The sequence below is a fragment of the Pantherophis guttatus genome, chromosome 3, assembly GCF_059756535.1.
Source record: "Pantherophis guttatus breed Tessera chromosome 3, ASM5975653v1, whole genome shotgun sequence".
NCBI lineage: Eukaryota > Metazoa > Chordata > Lepidosauria > Squamata > Colubridae > Pantherophis > Pantherophis guttatus.
Window position 1 is genome coordinate 207,101,122 of NC_142065.1, and position 20,453 is coordinate 207,121,574.

The window sequence follows — 20,453 nt, forward strand, 5'->3', positions numbered from 1 at the left end:
TACGCGTCACAGGCAATCTTGCAAAATATGTTTAATAGTTGGCATATCAGCACCACAACTGGAAGCTTTCCATCCCCACTGATAATAGGAAAGAGGCACTTCTTCCACTAAGATTAGGGCCCGGTTATTTACGAGACCACCTTCTGCCACCGATAGCCTCCCACCGGCCAATTCGCTCCCACAGAGAGGGCCTCCTCAGGGTGCCGTCGGTCAAGCAATGTCGACTGATGACCCCCAGGGGGAGAGCCTTCTCTGTGGGGGCACCCACCCTCTGGAATGAGCTACCCCCAGGAATACGACTGATCGCGGACCTCCGGACCTTCCGTCGAGCTTTGAAGACCTTCCTATTCCAGCAAGCTGGTTGGCTTAAAATTTTAATGGGTTATTTTAAGGGTAATGAGTTTTAATTTTTGAGAAGCCAATTTGCTTTAATTCTGTTTTAAATTATTTTAAATTTTATATTATATGTATTTTAATTTTGGCTGTTCACCACCCTGAGTCCTTCGGGAGAAGGGCGGTATACAAATTTAAACAATAAACAATAATAATAATAAGATTGATGCCAGCTCTCCTGGGTAAACCAGATAGAAAATACTTGATCAACCGCACTCAAGGTATAGTCTCAATGGAACTGCATCTAATCTTATTGCATTCTTTGACAAAGTGACAACATTAGTGGACCAGAGGAATACTGTCGATATAATTTACTTGGACTTCAGTAAAGCATTTGATAAAGTAGACCATAACTTACTGCTAGATAAAGTAGAAAAATGTGGGTTAGACAGCATCACCACCAGATGGATTCGTAACTGGCTGACCAACCTCACTCAACATGTAGTCCTCAATGGAACTGCATCTGCATGGAGGGAAGTATGCAGTGGAGTACCACAGGGCTCTGTTTTAGGCCCAGTGCTCTTCAACATCTTCATCCCCTTGGACGAGGGGATAGATGGGGAACTCATCAAATTTGCAGATGACACCAAGCTGGCAGGAATAGCCAACACTCCAGAAGATCATCTTAAGATACAGAAGGATCTTGACAGACTTGAACATTTGGCACTATGTAACAAAATGAAATTCAATGGTGAAAAAAGCAAGGTTCTACATTTAGGGAAGAAAAAAAAATACACAGGTACCGTATATGTGGTAACTTCCTCAATAGTGGTGACTCTGAGAGGGATCTTGGAGTCATAATAGACAATTATTTAAATATGAGCCAGCAGTGTGCAGCAGCTCCCAAAAAAGCCAACACAGTTCTGAGCTACATAAACAGAGGGATAGAATCAAGATCACGTGAAGTGTTAATACCACTTTATAATGCCTTGGTAAGGCCACACTTGGAATACTGCATTCAGTTTTGGTCACCACAATGTAAAAAAGATGTGGAGACTCTAGAAAGAGTGCAGAGAAGAGCAACAAAGATGATTAGGGAATTGGAGGCTAAAATATATGAAGAACGGTTGCAGGAACTGGGGATGTCTAGTTTAATGATAAGAAGGACTAAGGGAGACAGGATAGTAATATTCCAATATCTCAGGGGCTGCCACAAAGAAGAGGGAGTCAAACTATTCTCCAAAGCACCTGAGGGCAGGACAAGAAGCAATGGGTGGAAACTAATCAAGGAGAGAAGCAACCTAGAACTAAGGAGAAATTTCCTGACAATTAGAATAATTCATCAGTGGAACAACTTGCCTCCAGAAGTTGTGAATGCTCCAACACTGGAAGTGTTTAAGAAGATGTTGGATAACCATTTGTCTGAAGTGGTGTAGGGTCTCCTGCCTAAGCAGAGGGTTGGGCTAGAAGACCTCAAAGGTCCCTTCCAACTCTTGTTATTCTATTCTATTCTATTCTATTCTATTCTATTCTATTCTATTCTATTCTATTCTATTCTATTCTATTCTATTCTATTCTATTCTATTCTATTCAGATGAACTAATTCTATTGTACTGTAAGTCTACATTACAGAAACGTAAAGGTCTGGAAATACAAATCTCCCACTGCCTCTTTTTTACAGCCTGATATTGGAATAATTCCAGGTTTAATGGAAGTGTGGGAAGAGGGGAAAGAAACAGGTGCCTGAAGGTGCCTGTCCACTTAAAGATTGCGCTGACACTCTTCTTTGAATCTTACAAATCAATATGTAGAAAGCCACATTTTTCCGCTCATGAGAATTCCGTGTGTGTGTGTGTGTGTGTGTGTGTGTGTGTGTGTGTACACACACAGAGATACATAGATACACACACACATACTGTATTTCTTTTCCCTTGTGAAACATTTTTGAAGGAATTTATTTTACAGTCAATTGAAGGTAAAGAGTGTCTTTTCAAAAGAGGAAGCAGTACCACATTTAATGCTCTGGATTTTGAATAAAAAGATCTCTAAGGTGAAGGGAAACAGGAACATAAGCTTTCCCCCAAGAAATTTGCTTACTTCAATCGTTCAGCTCTTGGATGTGATTTGTCTGGTACAAACAACCAGATTCACATTTGAAGAGTTTAATTAGCTGTTTTATTGTTCAGGTCTATAACAGAGGAATCTGGTGATTTGCATAGGGGTCAGACTAGATCAGGTTCAACAACATTTGGGGGGCCGGGAGTTAGACTACACCCTCTTGTGCCCATGTAGAGATTCTAGACTAAGTCCCTGTTGGACTCCTCCTGCTGGCTCAGCCAGTCTCTCTTCTACATGATTTCACATTAGGGTTTTCCCAGTGAAAAAGACAAAAGATCCTTTCCAACGACTACAGAGATTCTCTATCATCCAGGTCATGGATGTCCCAATGCTGACATTTTTTTTTTTGTTTCGTTTTGTTCTCTGAAAATTGTTTCACTTTTCATCCAAACAGCTTCTTGGATGAGAAGTGAAATGTTTTCAAGGGGGAAAACAAAAGAAAGAAAAGAAAACCAAGGAAGTCCAGTTGCCTTTTGGAAAAGCACTTTGAAGGAAACGAAAATATGGCCTATTGATCTATCACAGTGATGGCTAATCTTTTTGCTGGTGTGTGCCAAAAGTGGAGGGAGCGATAATTCAATGCGCCCTACCCCCGCACATACACTCCCCCCCACTTTTATCACATGATGGCACGGTGGGCTCGGTAGGCCCCCTTTTCACCCTCCCCAGCCTTCAGAGGCTTTCTAGGAGCCAGGGGAGGGCAAAAACGGCCTTCCCCACACCTCCGGAGGCCCCCCGAAGGCTGGAAAGAGCCCATTTCCCAACTTCCGGTGGAACCGGAAGGCCCAAAAATCAGCAGGCCGGTGCACACATGCATGCTGGAGCTGAGCTACGGCAATGCTCACGTGTCCACTGATATGGCTCCATGTGCCACCTGTGGCAACCATGCCGTAGGTTCGCCACCACGGATCTATCAGATTCAGTAAGGCCTATGGATGATAGCAGGCCCCAGAAGAAAGAGATATGAACCAAAGTTTTCAGCTAGGATGGTTGCAAAATGTACCAGAACAAGGAAGTAAGTTTTGAAATGTGTGCAGAAGAGTATAAACCACAGGCCTAGGAATGTGTTCGAGGCCACTGGCCTATAGCTGATCCTTGCTTACCCAGCTCTGTGAGTGAACCTCATTGCAATGGGTTATTACTGTCAGTTGTGTTATTTAGTTGTGTTATGATAGTTGTTTATGTTCCAAATCATTAGCAAAATCAATCTCTGGATCTCAAAGTAAGAATTGTTGTTTTGTGTTGCTGCCTTTTGTTTCTTTCATTGGATTTTTTTCCATGACAATCTTTAGGATGTTCCTTTCCAACAAATGTTGCAATTTCATAGACGCTTTGCTCAATTCTGACCGATTTTCTCCCACAGAGGGCCAGTGTGTGGTCTTCATTCTGCGTCTGTCTGCTTGTCGTTTTCGTTGCTGCATATAGCATAGGACCAAGTAAGTGAATGAAATGCAAGTTTTGGGAAGAGATAGGGATGTGGTGGTGGGGGGAGAGAGGATCCTGATCAATGGGAAAGGACATTCCGTGACTTACATCTTTTTCTCTCTACCAAGATGTAATTTCAGTAATAATTTCACTGGAGTTGTTCCTTCAGTCAGCACGAGCATCAACTTTTGCAATTGCAGGATCCGTATACTGCCTAGTCAATATTTGCCTAACATTGCTACAAGGTAAAATGAAGGTGAGTGACTCTGAAGCTTAGTGGAAATGGTGTGGTTTATTAAGCAGAGTTTATTAGGATAGGCTGAAGGTACAAAAGGATCTTGACAGACTTGAACATTGGGTGCTATCTAACACAATGAAATTCAATGGTGAAAAAAGTAAGGTTCTACATTTAGGCAAGAAAAACAAAGTGCAAAGGTACAGTATAGGTGGTATTTTGCTCAATTGTAGTATCTGTGAGAGGGATCTTGGAGTCCTAGTGAACAACCATTTAAATATGAGCCAGCAGTGTACTGCAGTTGCCAAAAAAGCCAAAACAGTTCTAGGCTGCATAAACAGAGGGATAGAATTAAGATCACGTGAAGTGTTAATACTGTCAGGTTTCAATGTCATCTTAATTAAAATAAGTTGCATTTCCAACAAGTAATCTTTGAAGAAATCAACACTGACTTCCTGTCCCCAAACCTTCCCTTTCCGTTCCCCAATTCTCGGCATCTCGTTGGCCTTCTTCTAAATCACTCTCCCCATATCTAGTACTTCAGCTCCCAGGAATGTCCCCCCTCCCATCTCATCTCCTAGGGGACATTATCTTCAGGGAAAATAAGTAGGGTCTTCTCCTTCTTATGTCAGCACTAGAGTAAATGCAGGTTGAAGTGCTGACGAATACTACTTTATAATGCCTTGGTAAGGCCACACTTGGAATACTGCATCCAATTTTGGTCGCCACAATGTAAAAAAGATGTAACACTAGAGGGGAATGGGCATGTGTAGCAGAGGTGGGTTTCAGCAGGTTCTGACCAGTTCTGGAGAACCGGTAGCGGAAATTTTGAGTAGTTCGGAGAACCGGTAGTAAAAATTCTGACTGGCCCCGCCCCAGGGGTGAAATCTAAAATTTGTTACTACCGGTTCTGTGGCTTGGTGGTGGTGGGGGTAATGTGACTGGATGGGCATGGCCAACTTTTTTTTTTTTAACTTTTAAAAACATTATTTTTACAGAAAAAAATGCTTTTGGAAGCCTCTGACGATCAGGCAACTCAGCTGGGATTGCCAGAGGCTTTTAAAGGCATTTTTTTTCTACAGCCTCTTCAGCCGAAGAGGTTGTAGAAAAAATGCTTTTAAAAGCCTCTGATGATTCCAGCTGAACTGTGCAATCATCAGAGGCTTTTTTTAAAACTTTTAAAAGCATTTTTTTGGGCCGAAGAGGTTGTAGAAAAAAATGCTTTTAAAAGTTAAAAAAAACAGCCTTTGATGATCGTGCTTCTCAGCTGGGCATGGGGGGGGAGGGGAGCACAGGGATTTTTGCTACCGGTTCTCCGAACCACTCGCTACTGGATCGAGCGATCCGGTCCAAACCAGGAGCATTTCAACCCTGCCCCACCCCCATCTATTCCCTGCCTCCCAAATCCCAGCTGATCAGGTGGAAATGGGGATTTTGCAGTATCCTTCCCCCAGAGTGGGTGGTAATGGCATTTTTATAGTATCCTTCCCCTGCCATGCCCACCAAGCCATGCCCACCAAGCTATGCCACACCCACCAAGCCACGCCCACAGAACCGGTAGTAAAAAAATTTGAAACCCACCACTGATGTCTAGGTACGTCTCATCTGTGAAGTTTATTGTGGTGAACATGTAGTTCTTTTAGGAGACAGTTTTAATTAAATCTACTTATGTTTTCAGACCTTCTCCTTTGATGTGTGGATTGAGTCTGGGTAACTTATTTGGGGGTTCAAGGAAGTTTGAGTAAAATATTTCCCCCTCCTCCCATTTGCTATTTTTACTTTATTAACTTAGTTACTGCCAATTAAGTAGCGGAGACACTGCTTCTCACTGTGGATTCTGCTGATGTTTAAGGAAAGATGGAGAAATTATAAGGAACAAAATGTATTTTGACATAAAGCATCCCACAACCATTTCTCTCTCCCCCCCCCACAAATATCCTTTTATGTCTATAGAAGGAACTTGGATCATACTCCTTACTCATCTTCAGTCCATTCTGTGTGGCACTCTTTATTTTCTTCTACCTGTATATCCCAGAGACCAAAAATCAGACTTTAAAGGATATCAGAAAAATGATGGCAAGACAGAAAAGCGGGAAGGTCGATGTCAAGACAGATGAGGCATGAAAGGAGCCTGGCATTATCTTCTGAACTAATTTTGTGCCCCTTGTGTTTATTTATGTATTTTCTTTGAAATCAGAATTAAAAACAGAATCTTGTTTTTCTTCAACTGTCCAGTGTGATTGATTTATAGAGTATTCCTTCTGGTTCAGAACCAGCAAGTTAGCTGAGATTTAGACTAATATTTTAGCAAAGTACTGTATTTGTCACTCCATAAGATGCACCTGACGATAAGACACACTCCCGTTTTCGGCCTCCACGAATCCCGTTTTTGGCCTCCATACGCCCCATTTTCAACCTCCATGAAAGTCCTGCATGGAGGCCAAAAATGGGGTGAGTGGATGCTGAAAATGGGGTGCACGGAGGCTGAAAATGGAACATGTGGAGGCCAAAAATGGGATGCATGGAGGCCAAAAATAAGGTGCGCAGAGGCCAAAAACGGGACACACGGATGTCAAAAACTGCTGAAGGGTAGGGGTCATTGGCTGGGTGGGGCTTCGGCAATATTCACTCCATAAGACATTTCCATCCACTTTTGGAAGACAAAAAAGTGTGTCTTATGGAGCGAAAAATATGGTATACCCTCCAATTTCCCCAGAATTGACTTCCATTGCAAATATGGCTTGCATTTTTTTCTGTTTCTCATTCTCAGGGAACTGTTAGGTTTTCAGATTTAGGAGAGAGAGTCTTTGAATGTTCAAGACTTCTAGACTTTAACACTGGGCCCCATCCAACAACATACAATTCAGTGGTGAGAAAAGTTAGGTTTTACACTTAGGCAAGAAAAAAAACCCCAATGCACTGGTATAGAATAGGTGGAACCTGACCCAATAGCAGTAACTGAGGAGAATGTAGATGTCCTAATGGGCAACCACTGAAATATGAGCCAGCAGCTGCCCAAAAAAGTTAATGCAGTCCTAGGCTGTGTCAACAGAGGGATAGTATGAATATCATGTGAAGCATTAATACTGATTTATATTGCTTTTTAAGTCCACGCTAGGAATATTGCATCCAGTTTTGGTAACCACGATGCCCCCCAAAAAACCCACCACATATTGAAGCTCTAGAAACTGCAGCTTCATCATACTGGCACAGCTGGCATCCTGCCACTCACGGCTGTGCCAATATGTCGAACCTCGTGGCAGTAATGATGTTCGTTCATGCAATGGTACAACAAGCCTTGTAGAGTCCTGCTCCAAGAGGCAGGTGGCGGGACATGTTAGGGCAGCGCTGGCCAGCTGCTCATCAGCAGGCCACTCTCCTGGCTGGGTCTGGCCACAAGCAGCACTGGCATGGCCATTTCTGTTGTTTTCAAAGGCTTCTTGTGCTTACGCTACTTATGGGTTAACATTAGTTAACAATTAGTTATTAGTTAACAATTAGTGGCACTGGCATGACAAGCATCACAAAAACTCATTTCCGGCATCTTCTGCGACTTCACACAAGCAACCTGTTGCTCTTTGCACCGCACCACCGCCCTGCAACTGGGGCAACCAAAGGTGGGAATCTCCCTGGCATTCTTGGTGCTAGCTTGCCTGCCTCCCATCCATCCACCCATCCATCCACCCATCCATCCATCTTCCATCCATCCATCCATCATCCATCATCCATCATCCATCATCCATCATCCATCATCCATCATCCATCATCCATCAATCATCAATCCATCCATCCATCCATCATCCATCCATCCATCATCCATCATCCATCATCCATCCATCCATCTATCATCAATCCATCCATCCACCCATCTATCCACCCATCCATCCATCATCCATCCATCCATCCATCATCCATCCATCCATCCATCCATCATCCATCATCCATCATCCATCATCCATCATCCATCATCCATCATCCATCATCCATCATCCATCATCCATCATCCATCAATCATCAATCCATCCATCCATCCATCATCCATCATCCATCATCCATCATCCATCATCCATCATCCATCCATCCATCTATCATCAATCCATCCATCCACCCATCTATCCACCCATCCATCCATCATCCATCCATCCATCCATCCATCCATCATCCATCATCCATCATCCATCATCCATCATCCATCATCCATCATCCATCATCCATCATCCATCATCCATCATCCATCTATCATCAATCCATCCATCCATCCATCCATCCATGCATGCATCCATCCCCTCACCTATAAACTCCCTGCCCGCTCCTGCCTCTCCACCAGGCAACCCTCGGCAGCCCCAGATGCCACATGCATTGCCCTCCAGACTTGCTGCACTCAAGGAACAGCGCAAACCCAACGCCCTTCCCCTCCCCCCCACCCTTTTTCCTCCCAGGCATCGTTGCGGTGCGGGCCCAAAGCCTATGCCTGCCCGACTCCCTTTTCCACAGCACTCACTTTGTTCCCCGTACAACTTCCACCAATTGTCCCTGTCCACACCTGTGTCTTTATTGAGGGGGGGTGGCAGGTGGGGAGGCGGAGAAGTGAGATGCATGTCTTACCTGACTTCCAGCTCTGTCACATTTCTTGCCTTTGTATGCAGGGAAACAAGTTGTATGGTTAAAAAAAAACTTCTCACGAGTCCATTTAGTCCGACTTCCTCGAACTCTCGAGAAGTTTTTTTTTTTACCATACAACTTGTTTCCCTGCACACAACAGGCAATGAAGCTGGAAGTCAGGTAAGATGGCAAGAGGAACCCCATCTTGCTCCACATGCCCCAATTGCAACAGCAGTCTGGCTGCTTCCCTTCCCTGCCATCTCTTTATCAAGGAGGGTGGCAAGTGGAGCGGGGGAGAATTGGCGATTCAATTCTCTCTGGCAACTCATCTAAACTATTTCAAGAAGACCTTGCTGTCGTAATCTCTTTCCTGGACAAGCCATTTAAGGCTCCTTTCTACTTACAACTGTCAACAGTAATTCCCGGAATTTTGTCACCGCTCTTGTCTGATTGGCTCCTGAGCAAATGTTAGAACTCCTGGTCTTTTGTTTCAAAGAAAATCCTAGGGCTTATCTGAACTTGTCTCCCAGTCAATAGCACAAGGAAGGGAGGTAAGTCTAGGTCTTTGGCCTATTCATTTTGGTGGGCTTCTCTGGAAGAGCAATTTAGAGGGTTGCCTTAAGATTAATTCCTTGGGCTTTAGGTCATGGTGTGTGTTATTTATTTACATGTCTATGGAGATCCTCAGTCATGCAGGTCATTGTCTCAAAGGTGGTGATTTTTTTTTTCAAGAGGTAACTGGAGTTTCTGTTTTTTCTTTGAAGAGTTTTCTTGGATGAGAAACAAAATGTCTTCAAAGAAAACCAGAAAGTCCAGTTGCCTCTTGTAAAAACAGCAGCTTTGGGATTATTTACTTACAATATTTATAAAACCACGAGATTCAGTTTAGGCTATAATTAATAGATAAGATAAGATAAGATAAGATAAGATAAGATAAGATAAGATAAGATAAGATAAGATAAGATAAGATAAGATAAGATAGGGCTCGCAACTTGGGTGTCCTCCTGGATGCACGGCTGTCTTTAGAAGAGCATATGACAGCTGTGGCCAGGGGGGCTTTTTATCAGGTTCTCCTGATCCGCCAGTTGCGTCACTTTCTGGATCGGGATGCCTTACGCACGGTCACTCATGCTCTCGTCACATCCCGCCTGGGCTACTGTAATGTTCTCTACATGGGGCTCCCCTTGAGGAGCACTCAGAGGCTCCAGCTGGTCCAGAATGCGGCCGCGCGGGTGGTTATGGGGGCGACTCGGTGCTCCCATGTAACACCTCTCCTGCGTGAGCTGCACTGGCTCCCGGTGGTCTTCCGGGTGTGCTTCAAGGTATTGGTTACCACCTTTAGAGCGCTCCATGGCTTAGGACCCGGGTATTTACGAGACCTCCTTCTGCCACCAATAGCCTCCCACCGACCAGTACGCTCCCACAGAGAGGGGCTCCTAAGGGTGCTGTCAATCAAACAATGTCGACTGGCGGCTCCCAGGGGCAGAGCCTTCTCTGTGGGGGCACTCACCGTCTGGAATGAGCTGCCCCCAGAGATACGGTGGATCCCGGATCTTCGCACCTTTCGTCGTTCCCTAAAGACGTTTTTATTCCAGCAAGCCGGGCTGGCCTAACTCTTTTAATTTGTTTTAATTCTTAAATTGTTAATTATCGGTTTTAATATAGGGGTGTTTTAATTTTGGGCCAAATTAAATTAATTGGATTTTAATACTGTTTTAAATTTTGTATTTCTTGTTTTTTATCTGTTGGCTGTTCACCGCCCCGAGTCCTTCAGGAGAAGGGTGGTATATAAATATAAACAAATAAATAAATAAATAAGATAAGATAAGATAATGAATAAAATTAATAATAAAATAAAAATAACAGAGTAGAGCATAAGAACCAACATGGACAGCTGGAGGCCTGGAGAGTAAAACATATGAGGGACGGTTGCAGGAATTGGGTATGGCTAGTCTAGAGAAAACAAGGACTAGGGGTGACATGATAGCCATATTCTAGTATTTGAGGGGCTGCCACAAAGAAGAAGGGAAGTGGGTCAACTTATTTTCCAAAGCACTAGAAGGCAAGACAAGAAACAATGGATGGGAACTAATCAAGCAACCTAGAATTAAGGAGGAACTTCCTAATAGTGAGAACAATTAACCAGTTGTGGGTGCTTCATCACTGGAGGTTTTTTAAGAATAGACTGGACAGCCACTTGTCTGAAATGGTATAGGTTCTCCTGCTTGAGCAGGGGGTTGGACTAGAAGACCTCCAAGGTCCTTTCCAGCTCCATCCTGATTGATTGAAAGCTCACAACCATTCAATTATGGCCAAAGTGACAGTTAACTGCCTTGGTACATTTGGGGAAGAATTACTTCACAAGCAACAGCTTTTGCCCTCTTCTCAGCTTCTGCCTTCAATAAAATATTCATGGGTAATCTGACTCTACCATGAATTAAGGGATTATAGGGAGATAAAAAAGGGAATTAATGAATTGATCAATTCCCTTAAAATGGCAGGGAATGACCAAACCCTCCAACAATCTTTGCAGTGGCAAAAGATGCAGTGTGTAGCTTTTAAAATATTTGAAGTGCATGCTGGAGAGCTAGTTTGATGTAGTGGTGAAAGCAACAAGCTAGAAACTGGGAGATTGTAAATTCTAGTGTGCCACAAAGCTGGGCAAATTTATTTGTTTGATTTGATTTTTGTTCCACTTTTATTAGCAGTTGGCAGCAGTGCCTCAGATAGAAAGTCCATACAGAGAGTGGTAAGGACAGCGAAGAAGATCATAGGAAGCTTCTTTCCTGTCATTCAGGATACTGCTTATAAGCGCTAGGTGCTTAGAGCTGAAAGCATTGTCAGAGACCCCGCACACCCTGTGGGGTGGGTTTGTTTCTGTTGCTCCCCTCTTGGGGGGAGATTTGGAAGTATTTGTAGCAGGACTTTCAGATTCTATAACAGCTTTGTTCCCTAGGCCATCTGTCTGGTAAAATTGCAAGATTCATTTCTCTCACCATGTACATGTATACATCCGAACTAGACTGTGTTCTAGTTCTCCGTGTCATATAATATATGTGGTTACATGCATAATTTTTTTATTTATTTATTTGTTTGTTTGTTTACTCATCTTGTGATGTTTATGTTTATATTAGAGGTGGTGACTCTTTGAGGGCTGTATGCAACGTAATTTCATTTCAATGCATGCCAATCAGTGTACATTCAAAGTGACAATAAAGTTATTCTTGTCAGGATGGCAATTAATCCCTTTGGGGTAATTGCACCTGATTAGAGACGGGACCGTGGCTTTTCCTTGGAGTATACTTTTTAAAGAAAATAAAACCCAAGATATATTCTAATAAAAAACATTTTATTATAAAGAAATAAAAACAGTCTTACTAGCTAATGATTACATCTTGGCAGCGTTCCTGTCTTACCTTTTGGCAGGCGAACAAAAAAAGTTAGAAGAAAGTGAAAGAATGTGGAAGAAAGAATGTGGACATGCGCAGTAGCTTAGTGATAAGAGTTTTCAGCTACCGTAAGTCTTAGAGTTCAAGCACAGCTGACAAATACAAAAAAAACGCAGTGACAATTCTGTCTCTTCTAAGTCTAATGACTTTATAGGTAACTCAAGGCAGTGAACATTTATCATACTCCTTCTATTTTTCCCCACAAGAAAAAACAACCTGTGAGGTGAGCTAAGAGAGAATGACTGGCCTAAAGTTACCCAGCTGGCATTCACAGAGGACTAGAACTCACAATCTCCTAGTTTCTAGGCCAGGATCTCTAGGCCAATCCTTCTCTATCAGCACTAGGAAGTAGGCAATGGCAAACCACTTTTGAAAAACCTTGCCAAGAAAACTACAGGGAGTTGGCCAGGAGGTAGTGGCCAGGAGTGAAAAACTGACTCAAAAACATCCTAAATAAATATAAGGTGTACATGCAACCATTGCAACTGACGAGGCCACCCAGATTGGAGAATTTGCAGGTCAGTAATCCAGAGAGCGAAGAGCAGGTTAATCCTACTGTATAAGGATATTTCAAATGTCTCTCAAGGATCCTCTCATTTCCCAACAGGTGGTCCAGATTTCTGATTGCTCCCTACGAAAGACATGTCTGAAGTCACGACTGCTTGGAAGGTAGTTTGTCTAATCTGCTGGTTTATGATTATTAGTTATCTAGCTTGATGTTTAGATCCAAGACTTCTGAGTTGGTATATGACAAGATTATATAACATGGGATATTAACATTAATAGATGCAGAATGTTTCATATAACCTGAAATAGATAATTCCTGGGATGGCAGCATTACGAGCACCACACTTTGAAAAGAGGTGGATTAAAATGCAAGGCTCACTTGCACATGTGTGATCCCTGACGGTGGCTATCTTTCACTTCTCTAAGATACCATGATAAAAAATTTTAGGATTTTACAAAGTTAGGGAAGACAGAATATTGGATTTCTCTGGAACAAAGCGTAATTTGAAGGGCAGGCAGGGAAAAAGAAGAAAAGGGAAGGAAAGGAAGGGGGGAGGGATAAAGGGAGGGAGGGTAGAGGAAGGGAGGGAGAGAGGAATGAAGGAGGGAGGGAGGGAAGAGGAAGGAAAGAAGGGAGGGAAGAGGAAGGAAAGAAGGGAGGGAAGAGGAAATGAGGGAGGGAGGAATGAAGGAGGGAAGAGGAAGGAAAGAAAGGAGGGAAGAGGAAGGAAAGAAGGGAGGAAAGAGGAAGGGAGGGAGGGAAGGAGGAGGAAGAGAAGAAGGGAGGGAAGAGGAAGGAAAGAAGGGAGGGAAGAGGAAGGGAGGGAGGGAAGGAAGAGGAAGGGAAGAAGAGAGGGAAGAGGAAGGAAGGAAGGAAGGTTTAGTTAATTTAAAATGCATCTTATTAAAAAAAAGCCAAAACAAAATTAGTCTTAAGAACTAATCAATAGCTCTGTCCACCATCCTTCTGTCATGCCACTTTCAGATTGTCTGTCTGTTTGTCTGTCCACCTGCCCATCTCTCTGCCTTGTGTAATTGACTCTTATAACTCTGTAGCTACCTTAACTGACATCACAAGAGCTGCTAATTTCCCTTCCCCCCCCCTTAGGACGTATCAAAGTACTTTGTTTGCAGTGTGCTGGCCTGCTATGCGATCTCTTTGCATTTTGGGTTCTACGAATGGATTCTTTATTCTCCCGAAGTGGTAAGAAAAGCGTCGTGAAAAGCCGATATGGTCTTAAAGAAGGTGTTGTTGTTTAAGCCAACGGTCACCAATTGGTGGTCCGTGGACCACTGGTGGTCCGTGAGAAAATTTGGGTGGTCTTTTTTTATATTGCATTAAATCAGGGGTCCTCAAACTATGGCCCCTGGGACAGATACATGCAATGTATGTTGTGTTGCTGCAGAGAGTCTCCCGCTTTGGGGTCTTTGTGTGGGCTGGAGGGGGGCAGAAATTCCGACTTGGGGTCTGCTTCAGCCTCCTGGTGTGGGGCTTTGGGCGAAGGCTGGAGGGAACTGCCACTGATGGCAAGGAGTCGGAGGGCCTTGTTCCAGTGGGATTGCATCATGGCCTGGAACTAGCTAACTATCAGCCTGCTGAGCCTCCAGGTGCCAGTATCTGGCCTTGCACTCCCGCAGGTCTTCCCTCTGCTTGGAAAGCCTATGCTCCTAGTCCTCAGTGAGGTGCTTCTGCTGAGCCTCCCTCTCGGCTAGATCCAATTTGAACTGAGCTGTTTTGCCAACTCTTTCTCATGGTGGCTGCTTAGCTCCAACAACTGCTTCCTTTTGGCGCCCTAAGGAGCCTGGGTGGGGAGGCACGGAGTGGCTGGCAGGAGAGGGGTGAGTAGAGGCTGGTGTAACACCCCTCGATCTGAGTGACATCGAGTTGGCCATGCCCACCCAGCCAGTCATTAGGCAGATCATATTAGTGATCCATGGGATTTAAAATTATGAATGTAGTGGTCCCTGAGGTCCGAAAGGTTGGGGACCCCTGGTTTAAGCAACACATCTCTCCCTTGATTAGAGATCAACTCTTCTTCTCTTAAATGAGCCTATTACTCTGCTTTCTCAAGAAATTTCTTTGTCATGGATGCGGGTTCCATGGGGGTCGGTGTCACATTGTTCATGTTAAACCTGGTCTACCCAAATATGGGACAGAGCATGCTGCTTCTGCGTTCACCTTTCAACCCCAATTCAGGAGCCTTCACAGGCAGTCACTTTCACGACAAATTATTTTTGTGTTAAATTTAAATTGCCAACAAAGAAATAAAGGGAGACTAGTATAGATCTATTTCAAGCTATTTAGCAAGTAGAGCCCCTGACTTAGATGTTAATACATCTACCTAAGATGCAAGCAGCCCACGTTCGAATCCCAGATGGGTATGGCTAGCTGACGAGAGCAAAATAGCTTGAAATAGATCTATATTGTTGTTGTTGCTAGTTCCAAAGTCATTTCTAACCCATTGCGACCCCATGGACAACGTTCCTCCAGGCCTTCCTGTCCTCTACCATCCTCTGGAGTCCATTTAAGCTCACGCCGACTGCTTCAGTGACTCCATCCAGCCACCTCCTTCTCTGTCATCCCCTTCTTCTTTTGCCCTCAATCTTTCCCAGCATGAGGCTCTTCTCCAGTGAGTCCTTCCTTCTCATTAGGTGGCCAAAGTATTTGAGCTTCATCTTCAGGATCTGGCCTTCTAAAGATCAGTCAGGGTTGATCTCCTCTAGGACTGACCGGTTTGATCCGCCTTGCAGCCCAAGGGACTTGCAGGAGTCTTCTTCAGCAGATCTATACTAGTCTCCCTTTAATTCTTTGTCTGTAAATTTAAATCCAACACAAAGTTGTTGAGCTATGAATGGGGAGCAACAGGTTAAAACTGAATTCTGGAAAGTTGGCCTGGCTGTGGGTTCAAGGCTATTTGGGTCTTGGAGAATGGTCATGGATTGGCTGCACTGCTCCAGACACAGCTGGCGCATAATCTGATGCTTGTCCCGAACTTCTGACTCCTGCTTATGCAGCAGGTGGCAGTTGTGGGGTTTTTTGCACATTTGTGAGTTCTACACCCATTGCATCCATTCCTGGATCAAAATTCCCTTCTCACATTTATGTATGCCCTGAATTATACAGGGGGTTGCCTTTGATGAGTATCTAGAAGTTTCAGATTTTCAAAATGCAGTGACCTGCACAGTTCTGGGCAAGCCAAATTTGTATATGTGTCACATCTTTTGTGACAGCTGCACTGACTGCCAATTTGCTTCTGGGTGCAATTCAAGGTGCTGGCTATCACCTTTTAATTGCCATATGACTTGGGGACAGGTTATTTGAAGAATTGTCTCTCTACAGTCGCATCTACCCAGCCCACCCAAGCGGAAAGGCAGGAAATGTTGTGGGTCCCATCTATTAGAAAAGTACATTTAGGGAGTCCAAGAAAAAGGGCCTTTTCTGTGGTGGCTCCCTCTCTATGAAATATTATCTCTCCAGAGATAAGACCCTCACTTTGATACTTTTCAGAAAGGAAGTGGTTTTCTTAGTGGGCCTGAAGGCCCCAGATTGATAAAGAGTTGATCAGAGCTGATCAAGAGCCGAGGTGGTGCAGTGGTTAGAATGCAGTACTGCAGGCTATTTCTGCTCACTGCCGGCTGCCTGCAATTTGGCAGTTCGAATCTCACCAGGCTCCAGGTTGACTCAACCTTCCATCCTTCCGAAGTCAGTTTTATAAATTTGTTTAATAAATTAAGTCATATCCACTTCCCTCCTTACCCCCAGATAAAATGCTATTAAGTCCAAAGCAGGGGTGAAATCCAGCAGGTTCTGACAGGTTCTGGAGAACCGGTGGTGGAAATTTTGAGTAGTTTGGAGAACCAGCAAATACCACCTCAGGCTGGCCCCAGAGTGGGGTAAGAATGGAGATTTTGCAATATCCTTCCCTCAGGAGTGGAGTGGGAATGGGGATTTTGCAGTATCCTTCCCCTGGAGTGGGGTAGGAATGGAGATTTTGAAGTATCCTTCCCCTGCTACGCCCACCAAGCCACACCCACAGAACCAGTAGTAAAAAAATTTGGATTTCATCACTGCTCCAAAGTTGCTTTTTCCAAAAGACAACTCGACTTTTTTTTTTTTTTTTTGCTTGAAGACTTTGCTTCTCATCCAAGAAGCTTCTTCAGAACTGAACTTTGTCAGAACTGAAGAAGCTTTTTAGATGAGAAGCAAAACGTATGTAAGGAAAAAGCACCTTCGGGACAACCATGACCTGTATAACAATGAATCTCCATAAACCCTATTAAGCCTAAGAAGGTGGCCTGGCCTTCCAAACATAGATTGTTTGTTTGTTTGTTTGTCATGTTGTTTGAATGCAGAAAATTTGTTTTGGACTGATTTTCCCTCCACATTTCTTCCTTTCCATTAAGCTCTAGTAGAAGACTACGAACACTTTTGAATTCATGTGAAGCTGTCCCTCAACTACAAATAATAAACCATGCCTAGTTTAAGATTAGCTATGCTATTAAACATGTTAATATCTACAAAAACAAAACAAAACAAAACAAAACTTGGAAACATAAGGCCAACGTACATTTTATCCCCTGGAGGGCAGACAGCTCTTTTTACTTTTACTTTACTTTATTTTGAATTTATATACCGCCCTACTCCCGAAGGACTCAGGGCGGTGAACAGCCAAAAGATAAAACACACATAATACAAAATTTAAAAACAATGTAAAAACACATTAAATAATTTGGCCCAAACAATTTAAAACACCCCTGTTATTTTAAAACAAATTTAAAATTAACAATTAAAAGGAGGTTAGGCCAGGCCAGCCTGTTGAAATAAAAAGGTTTTAAGGGCACGACGGAAAGTGCGTAAGTCCGGGATCCTCCGTATCTCCGGGGGGAGCTCGTTCCAGAGGGCAAGTGCCCCCACAGAGAAGGCTCTCCCCCTGGGGGCCACCAGTCGACACTGTTTGGCTGATGGCACCCGGAGGAGCCCCTCTCTATGGGAGCGTACTGGCCGGTGAGAGGCTACTGGTGGCAGAAGGCGGTCTCATAAGTACCCGGGTCCTAAGCCATGGAGCGCTCTAAAGGTGGTAACCAAGACCTTGAAGCGTACCTGGAAGACCACTGGGAGTCAGTGCAGCTCGCGCAGGAGAGGTGTTACATGGGAACGCCATGTCACTCCCATAACCACCCGCGCGGCCGCATTCTGGACCAGTTGGAGCCTCCGGGTGCCCCTCAAGGGGAGCCCCATGTAGAGAGCATTACAGTAGTCCAGGCGGGAAGTGACGAGGGCATGAGTGACCGTGCGTAAGGAGTCCTGATCCAGAAAGGGACACAACTGGCAAATCAGGCGGACCTGATAAAAAGTCCTCCCGGCCATGGCCGTCTTTATCCCATGGAGGGCAGACAGCTCTTCCTTTACCAGTTCTGAATTTCAATCCCATGTTGAATTCTGGAGTCAAGTTGATGACATGGATCAGACTAATTTGAGTTACTGATGGAAGGCAATATTTGTACCTCAGGGTTGAATTGTGAAGTCCTTGTTGCTCTCTGAGCTTGGTTGTTTTCTTGTGGACATTTCATTACCCACCTAGATAATACCATCAATACTAGAAGGGAGTTGCTTTAGCTATCATTTTATATACTAGTGGCTTGCCTTGCCAGTGGTCCTGGTAGTTTCTTCATTAGGCTGTCTTTTATTGTTTACTTGTTTGTCTGAGTTGGTAGTTCCTTGGTCCTGAGAACAGCCATCAACAGGCACATAGAGATAAACAAAATCTACACACCATTGAAAAGAGACGATGAAAAAGCCAAAAAGAAAACAAAAGGACTAAAACACCTCTTTACCAGCAACCAAAACCCAGATGAGCAGAGATTAACACCAAGACCAACACTACACCAACAATCAAGAAGTACACAATACCCTAATCAAGAAACTACCAACTCAGACCAATAATAAAGCTAATAGTAAACAACAGTGTAATCAAGGAATTACAAATTACCTAGTTTGCTAATGAAACATCTGCAATAAAGCAACCAGACTCAGAGAGCATCAAGGACCCCATAATTTGAGTTGGTTTTGAAAATCATTTTAGTCATATGGATGTGTACCTCTCCTCTTTCCATTGGGCCATTAATTCTAGGGTCTACAGCAGGGGTGTCAAATTCAAGGCCGGGGGGCTGAATTTGGCCCACAGGGTCCATGGTGCCTCTGCCAGTGAAAATGGAGCTCGGGAGGGCCACACACAGTCCTCGCGAGCTCCGTTTTTGCTGACAGAGGGTGGCAGGAGGCCATCACAGCTGAAAATGGAGCTCATGAAGAGTGCATGAAGTTCTCCCAAGCTTCATTTTCACTGGCGGAAGATTTCAGGAGGCTGTTGCAGCTGAAAATGGAGCTCGTAAGGGTCACGGGCAGTACTCCTGAGCTCTGTTTTCGCTCGCAGAGTGAAAGGAGGACATAGCAGCCGAAAATGGAGCTTGGGAGCCCATTTTCTCTGGCAGAGCACTCAGGCTCCATAGGGATCCCTGACATGTGATGTCAAGCTGGACACACCCACCCTGATCATACCCAATCCAGCCCCCCAAGGTCAAATACAACCCTGATGAAATTCAATGAAATTGAATTTGATAACCCTGGTCTGCAGTTATCCAGATGTTTCATTGCCCTCAAGACTTAACTTGAGGTGTTTCTTGTTTATATGAAGGTCAGTTTCTGGTGACTTCCTTAATGCTTCCCGGGTAGGGTTGAGAATTATCCTAAACATTTTGCCTTTGCATTCTTCTGGGACATTTTTCAACTTTCTCATCTAGTCCCAGTTTGTCCAGGATGAATCTGACTCCATGTTAACCTTACCGAGACAAGTAATGTTAGGAAAAATTCTAACAACCAACCTGTGTCCTTCTTTCCTTAGCTCGTTTATTTCTTTTTTAATGTGTCGGATCCAGAGGAGTTGCCTGACCAGTCTACTCAGCTGTTCTTCTTGGAACTTGCCATTGACGTATTCCCACTTGGAGCCTTAATAGGATCCCTTTCGTCTGGCTATATAGGAGACAGATTTGGCAGGCAAGTGGACATCACTCTTAATACGGGGATACCCATTCTAGAATTTGTGGTATAATCCAATCAGAGAAAAATGCACTTGCTTTCAAAGTTTTATCTTCTTTGCAACCAGCAATGAATAATTTGAAGAAGAAAAAAAATGCAGGAACAAAGTAACATATCATCATGGGGAGGAAGATCTATTACCCTGTTTTCCCCAAAATAAGTCATGCCCTGATAATAAGCCCAATCGGGCCTATGAGGGCATGGCAATAAGGCCAAGCGCTTATTTCAGGGTTCAAAAAAATATAAGACAGGGTCTTATTTTGGGGAAAATATGGTAAAAAGACCCATTAACTGTGACTATTGTGATGCACTTTACATGGGGTTGCCCTTGGAAAGCATCCAGTAAATCCAGTTGGTTCAAAATGCAGCTTCCCGCACAGTTTTGTCCATACTTAGGTGTGCACATGTGTAATCTCTCCTGCGGGAGCCACATTGGTTGCTAATTTGCTTCTGGCTGCAATTCAAGGTATGCTGGTTGTCACCCTTAAAGCCCCTTTGTGGCTTGAGGCTGGGTAATCTGAGGGACCTTCTCTTGCTAGCTGCATCCTCCTGATCCACTAGATCGGGGAAGCAAAGAGTGTTGCGGGTCCCGTCTCCTAAAGAAGTACATCTAGCGGAACCCAGAAGAAGGTCCTTGTCAGTGGTGCAGGGGTGAATTGCTCCCAGTTCGGTCCGGATCACCTGATCCGGT

At 44.0% G+C, this 20,453-nt stretch overlaps 1 protein-coding gene across 1 annotated transcript in view; it reads left to right on the plus strand.

Annotated features, from left to right (window-relative positions):
• The window catches only part of LOC148114965 (solute carrier family 2, facilitated glucose transporter member 7-like), a 70,944-nt gene that overhangs the window by 22,438 nt on the left and 28,053 nt on the right, over window positions 1–20,453 (plus strand). Inside the window, exons 9-10 of the mRNA XM_087890915.1 lie at window positions 3,815–3,887; window positions 4,005–4,132. Of these exons, the coding sequence (XP_087747041.1) occupies window positions 3,815–3,887; window positions 4,005–4,132 (201 nt within the window). The remainder of the gene's footprint in view (window positions 1–3,814; window positions 3,888–4,004; window positions 4,133–20,453) is intronic.